This window comes from Ylistrum balloti, unplaced genomic scaffold, assembly GCF_031769215.1.
Source record: "Ylistrum balloti isolate Yb309-2 unplaced genomic scaffold, AGI_CSIRO_Ybal_v1 Utg369884, whole genome shotgun sequence".
Taxonomy (NCBI): domain Eukaryota; kingdom Metazoa; phylum Mollusca; class Bivalvia; order Pectinida; family Pectinidae; genus Ylistrum; species Ylistrum balloti.
The window spans coordinates 370,819-378,304 of NW_026782020.1; the positions used below are offsets into that span (position 1 = coordinate 370,819).

Consider the following 7,486-nt stretch of genomic DNA (forward strand, 5'->3'; position numbering starts at 1 on the left):
CAGTATGTAACTATATAGGACAGTAACTATATAGGACAGTATGTAACTATATAGGACAGTAACTATATAGGACAGTATGTAACTATATAGGACAGTATGTAACTATGTAGGACAGTAACTATATAGGACAGTATGTAACTATATAGGACAGTATGTAACTGTATAGGACAGTAACTATATAAGACAGTATGTAACTATATAGGACAGTATGTAACTATATAGGACAGTAACTATATAGGACAGTAACTATATAGGACAGTAACTATATAAGACAGTATGTAACTATTTAGGACAGTATGGCACTATGTAGGACAGTGTGTAAAGATACTTTTTATACAGAGCAGCGGTGCAAGATTTAGGATCCTAATTTCAATCAGATTAATCCTAACAATAACCAATATATCAGACTATACTTGTAGCGTCCACCTTTATCATCACAATAATCTTGAATGTGAAACAAAACTGTAGTGTATAGACTGTTGTTATTTCTTTATGTTGCAAGTAGGAATTCGGGCTATTGGTCAAATGTTTGTCTTCATTTGTAAAATTTAATATGATTTCATTAGGGTTAACAATTGTGTAGCTTATAATTTTAAACACTTCCCTTCAGAAATAATTATGTCCCAGTAACTATGATTTTGTATCCGTAAAGTGAGTGTCTTCCATTGATTCAGTTTTTTTGGACAGAGTGATCTCCCCTGACTCTGATTTTATACAATACCCTCCACCCTCTGATTGTTGTGATCAAGTTACCTCCCCTTCTTAACCTTTCAGTGATGTCTCCTGTTGTAGGAATATCAATTGTAGCACATCATGTTTAACACATTCTTTGTCAGTCCCCTCGGCAGACTCTAGTTGTTCTTTAGTATGTGTAGTCCTGTGTCGTCGTAATGTGCCCCTGACACGGAAACCCTTCCCACACACCTGACATACATAAGGTTTCTCTCCAGTATGGGTTCGGAGATGAGACTGTAGAGTTCCGGTCTGGCTGAAAGACTTTCCACACACTTCACATTTACATGGTCTTTCTCCCGTGTGTATTCGAACATGTTTCTTCAAACTACCTGACCCTATGAAGCCCTTACCACAAATGTCACAGCTGTATGGTTTCACCCCTGAATGGATACGCATGTGGGTCCTTAAGTGACCAGCCTCAGTGAAACCTTTCTCACAGATTGTACATTCGTAAGGTTTCTCCCCTGTGTGTATCCTTGAGTGGATCTGAAGAGTGCCTGCCTGATTAAATCCTTTACCACAGATTTCACACTTGTATGGTTTTTCTCCTGTATGTGTCCTTATATGTCGTCGCAAGTCCCAAACTTTACTGAAGGTACGATCACAGATCTCACACTTGTGGGGTTTTTCACCTGTATGTATAACCATGTGTCGCTGTACAGTACCTGCTTGGTTGAAGCCTTTACCACAGACGTCACATTTGTAGGGTTTTTCCCCGGTGTGGGTACGGAGATGAACCTGTAGGGTACAGGCTTCAGTAAAGCCTTTACCACAAATATCACATTTGTAGGGTTTTGTTTCTGAATGTAACTTCATGTGTGCAGTGTAAGTGACCTGATCACTCAAACCCTTACCACAGACATCACATTTGAACGGTTTGTCGCCTGTGTGTGTGGTCATGTGTCGAATTAAATCAGCTGACTTGATAAAACCTTTATTACACACATCACACTTGTACGGTTTTTCCCCTGTATGTATCCACTGATGCCTTCCGAGCGTCCCCGCCTGACTAAACGTCTTACCACACACATCACATGTGTACGGTTTTTCACCAGTATGAGTTCTTATATGCCTTTCTACATCCCCAGATTTAGCAAACATTTTCTCACAGATATCACACTTGTACGGTTTTTCACCTGTGTGTATGCGTTCGTGACGTTTGAGTGTTCCAGCTTGACTGAAATCTTTACCACAGAGTTCACATCTATATGGTTTTTCACCTGTGTGCGTACGTAAGTGTATCTGTAGATCTCCAGAGAAAATAAACTCTTTTTCACATGCATTGCATTTAAATGGTTTATTATCTGTATGCATTCTCTGATGTGACTTCAAACTGTCAACTTTCCCAAACCTTTTCCCACATGTATCACATTTGTGTGGCCTGTCCTTACTTGGGTTATGTGTGGTCAGATGTCTTTCAAGATGATCTGCTTTACTAAAACATTTCTGACAGAAATTACACTCATATGGTTTGATACCGAGATGAATCTTTAGATGACATTGTAGATATCGTGCCTTGTCGAAGCCTTTGCCACACTTCTCACAGTTAAATGCCTTCTCCCCCTCATGAACTTTCACATGCTGCTGTAGGTCCCCCTCATCCCTGTAGGCTTTCCCACATGTCTCACATTTAAATGATTTCTCCATTGTATGAACGCGCATGTGGCGTAGAAGGTTTCCAGCCACATTGAAACCTTTGCCACAGATTTCACACTTGAATGGTTTCTCTCCAGTGTGAATCATAAAATGACGCTGAAGATGTCCAGCCCTTATAAATCCCTTACCACAGACCTCACATCTGTAGGGTGTCTCCCCCGTGTGGAGCTTCTCATGTTGCTGTTGACTTCTCAGTTCGGTGAATCCTTTACCACAAATACCACATCTGAAATGTTTGATGCCAGAGTCGTTGTGTATTTTGAGATGTCGCCACAGCTTGGCTGATTCTAAGAAGCCTTTTTTACACACCCCACAGCTGTATGGCTTTACTCCAGTGTGTGTACGGAGATGGCGTTTCAACTGCTTCTTTGTACTGAAGGACTTGCCACACTCATCACAGTTATTGTATCGGTCCTCCATAGGTGATAAAACACTTACTTGTGACTTCTCTATGTCCTCATCAGTCTGAAGAACATTCCCACATACCTCATCCCTAGATATAGGTATGCACAATTCTTCGTCTGTTGACTCCAATACCTCCCCATTGTTTGGACTACACTTGTTACCAGTAGTAGAGTTTGTTACACCCTCTGGTCCCTCTATCAGTGATGGAGATATCTCCATCAGAGGTTCGCCTCTGATTATTGATGGAGATAGGATTCCTTCCTGCTCCTCGACATCTACAAAATAAAAAATCAACAAACCGATCATAAAACCTGGTGACAAATATGGCTTACTGACATATACAATGTACCGAGTCAAATTCTCATTTTGAATTATCAATTCAAAATAGATTCTTGAAAATGGTTGACATCAGCTTTTAATGGCAGAAAGCAAAATAATCTCAAACTGATGATGATGATATATAAGACAAGTTCTGGAAGTCCTGTAAGACAAAACTGCTTCATTGCATAACTGCAGTACAAACTGAGGCTTATTACCTGACACTAAACGGAGAAAGCATCTGTTTGTACTGCTACAGAATACAATATATATATATAGGTAGGCTTATTTTTTGAAATAGACTTATTTCTGGATAAATATAAAATTCTTTATAAGTTAAAAAAAATGTTACTCATTACATTAAGGTTTTTTACCTGTAAACACCATATACATGTCTGTAGCACTGGTCTCTTCATCCTCCTCAACATCAGATTCTGATGTTAACTCGTTTGTACCATCATCTACTGTCTCATTGTACTTATCATCATTTCCATCTACATTTTCATCGTCATCTTCACTTTTATCTACATTTTCATCGTCACCTTCACTTTTATCTACCATCTCAATGCCATCTTTTCCACCAATATCATTTTCTTTATCATCTCCCCTGTCATCTACCACCTCATTGTTATCCTTTTCTGTCTCCACATCCTCTGATTCCTCCTCTGACTCATCCTCTAGGTAATCAGAAGTATCTGACTGCCTTTCGTCACCAAAATCACCATTCTGATCACAATATAATTTTGATCCATTTTTCAATGTTGTGTAAGGCTTTGAGAGAATCGCAGCATCTCCATTCATCACAGCATCAATGTTATTAACTGTTTTATCATCAATTGATCTATTTAACATACTCAATCGATCATCAGCTTGAAATTGATTTGATCCAATGTCAATATTGAATGACCCCACACTGGTGTATTGAGATTTTACATCATATTTTGAATATTGTTTCAGTTCTGATTCCAGCTGGTCGTCATCTGCTAGTGAAACAAGATGGTCGAGGTCAGAATCTTTTTCCACAATGATTTTACTTATATCACATTCATTATGGTCCCCTGATAGTCTTGCAATACTAGTTGATATGTCATCCATGGCTGGGTTTGTTCTTTTATTGAGGTGATATCAACCGTGACCAGGTACACCTAGACTTGTCCTTTGCTAAAGTTTTCCTGTTGTCATGATTGAACGATTCTCATACATGTGGCACTGTCAATCCAGTGATGAATACATCTCTTGCCTACAAAAGATAAAAAAAATATTTTGTGAAGTTTTAAAAACATGCAACTGATTCACATTTCATCTTTTTCTTTTTTTCTTTTTTCTTTAAGTTTTAAAGTCTTAAACATCTCATTCTGTCCAAATATATATGCAAAATATTTTTTTAATGAAGATGAAAAAAGGAACAATAATTTCATACAAAACACAGAAAAGTTGAAGCATCTTTCAGGTCAGTACACAGTTTCTCAATGTGGTCATGCCAGATATCTTTGTCCATTAGAATACCTCAATATAAAGGTTTTGATCGAAATCAAATAAGAAATAAATCCTTGCTGAAATGGTCCAGTTGAAGTTGACAACGTGGGGCCTGCTATTTTCACAGGAATATTTTTGCGTTGTGTTAAAGATTACTATTTGGACAGTCTCGAATCTGAATAAACACACAAAAAATAGCTTTAAACTTCAAGAATATCATAAAAGCCACTTCCAGTCAACCCCAGTTTGATAAAGGACTATACAGCTACTGTAAGCTTAAAATTCATGTTACCGCGTGGGAGAGTTTGTAGGTTTCCTACAAATTTAACTTTACATCATTTACCTTAACATCAATTTTTCCATTTGACATTTTTTTCCACCTAGGCATGCCCGGAAATAGCATGTTGTATGTCCTGAGACTTAGACTTACTTCAGTCCGTAGTATTTCATTGTCTCTGCATTCTGATTCCAGCAGTCCGCTAGTTCATGTGCCACTCTGTGAATTACGTACATAAACATAAGTAACTGGAACTAAATGTAACTATGATATACATAAATATGCACTCATTTGCCGCCACAGTCATGACTGTCAGACATTCCCTTTTGAATTCTGATCGTTTTGTATGGCTCAGAAGTCGCAGACTTGTTTTCTGTCTACGAAGGGTCGTACACGCGTGGACATAACTACAAAATATATAAAGAATTTTCAAAATTGAACTGAAGGAAATATTCGTTCACTGAGAGGACCGTAGATGTTGGGAACAGTCTTCCATTTAATGTTGTAAATGCAACGACAGTTAAACAATTTGAATATAATCCTGATGAACATTAAAGAAACAGCCACAACAGTATTATTTTAAAGAAAAAATAAAACTGAACTTTATTTTAGTATAAATTGTATAAAGAGCTAACTATCAAAGGATTGTTAATCCTGTACATATTTCCTGTACCTTGTCAGAATAAATATATGTACCTATGAATCTTCGTTTCGCTAGGAAATCCGAAGGATTCAGATCCGTCAAAACGGGTGACACAGCAATCTGTAAACGCCACTTCCAGTCTGGAGTTGACTAGAGAGTTTAACAATGTACTTCGATGCTTCTTTCTGATAAATCAATACAAGTTTAACCTACTCGATATCTCAAATCACACTGTTAACTCGATACTTACCCTAGTGCAGTACATTTGAAACACAGGACATTGTCTGGTTTTCACTTTGTTCATTTTGACGCCATCTTGGTTAAATTATTTACATAAATGCGATGAGATACAAATAAAACGGACATATAGCGAACACCGCAAATTCAGCGGAACCCCAGCGGATAAAATCGCCGTTAAAATCAACAGAGTTTGGTGTTTCCTTCAAATAAGGTTAAAATTATTCAACTACATATGAACTTAATTTTGAATGAGATTTTTTTAATCTTTTGATAACAGATTCCAACACTGAAATCTAGTAAATTAAATATTCTCATAATAACAAATTTAAAAGTGAAAAAAATACCAAGCATTCACTAGTGGATTTCATTGTCTGAGTTACATTATTTTCAAATAGCTAGGCCAGTTAAATATTTCGAAAGTCCCAGGTGACCTTATGACCTGTTCACACGAGAGAGTATTTTATCTATGTACCGTTCGTTCGTCTTATGGCTTAATATACTGTGTATTTATATAATTTTCCCTAAATCAGCATGAAATACCAGTATCTAACTAGAGGACTCTAACTCTTTTCGATATTTCAGCCAATGAGAAGGCCAGGATCGGTAAATTTTGTCTGAAAGGCCGTCGCAATAGGCTGTACGTACTGAGTACGTTTAGCCTAAAAATCACATTTCGTGCACGCTCGAATCACTATAACCCTCATACTCAACATAATTAAGCAACCCAGACTGATGATATCAAGGTAAATGGGATTTATATAGAGTACGTTTACTCTTATCACCAACGTATATTTAGTATAACATGGTATTTCGGAGTTTCTTGTTACATCCCCGTTTCGCACTTCGAGAGCGTGACATTTCTTGAAAAGTGGGACCAAATGCAAAATCGATTTCTATTATTTTTTCTTCATATGTAACATGAAAATAAACCAGAACGAAAATGAAAAAAAAAAAAGATAAGTCAGGTTTACAACTATGGCCGAGGGGAGAGGTGGGTTGTTGTTTACTCTCCCCACTTTTGACCTTTTTAAGAACGCAAACATCAAATTACAATGAAAATTTCACTTAAAATCAACTATTTAAACCAAAGTATCCACCTATAATCGGCGTTGAGAGCCAAAACTTCAGAAATTCTGTGTTTGGACAACTTGAAATTCTGAAGCGAAGATATCACGGAATACAGCTCACGTAAAAGGTAAACAAATTAAAATTGTCGCTTTTGTTTACATGTTTATTAAAATGTGGCGACGTTCATCCCCACCCTGGACCCAATGAGCAGAACAAAGACAATGACTTTGAAAAAATCCACAAAAAATGCCTTCATTTTGTCCATATAGATGTAAATCGTTGTTACCGAAGATATCAGAATTGAGATCACTCTCACGTAATACACGTGCGGCTGTACTTGTCGTAAATGAAACCTGGCTCGACGACATGGTCACGGTTCACGAGATACACATAAACTACTATACTACGGTGAGAAGGGACAGATACAATAAAGTACAAACCAAATGATACAACTGAGTCTGCTTGGATTAACATTTTATTACCTGAAACCAAACCAATGGTTGTCGGTGTTTGTTACAGAAGCCTGAAAGATGACAAAGACCCTATGGAGGAACTCATAATTTTGGGTGATTTCAATATCTGCGTCCATCAGAATAGAAATATTTTGATAATATTTTATGTAATTTTCCTGAAAAAATAACCCAACATGGTAATCTTCATACTAGTTT

The 7,486-nt window shown here is 37.2% G+C and overlaps 1 protein-coding gene across 1 annotated transcript; it reads right to left on the reverse strand.

Annotated features, from left to right (window-relative positions):
• Positions 1-264: 264 nt before the first annotated feature.
• LOC132546341 (zinc finger protein 271-like) lies at positions 265-5,802 on the reverse strand. Its single transcript, XM_060210052.1, has 4 exons — positions 5,761-5,802; positions 5,021-5,086; positions 3,489-4,354; positions 265-3,071 (listed from the first exon to the last, which is right to left on the reverse strand). Exons 3-4 carry the CDS (start codon positions 4,207-4,209, stop codon positions 763-765), a joined length of 3,030 nt encoding a protein of 1,009 aa, XP_060066035.1. The 5' UTR covers positions 4,210-4,354; positions 5,021-5,086; positions 5,761-5,802; the 3' UTR covers positions 265-762.
• Between the last annotated feature and the right edge of the window lie 1,684 nt (positions 5,803-7,486).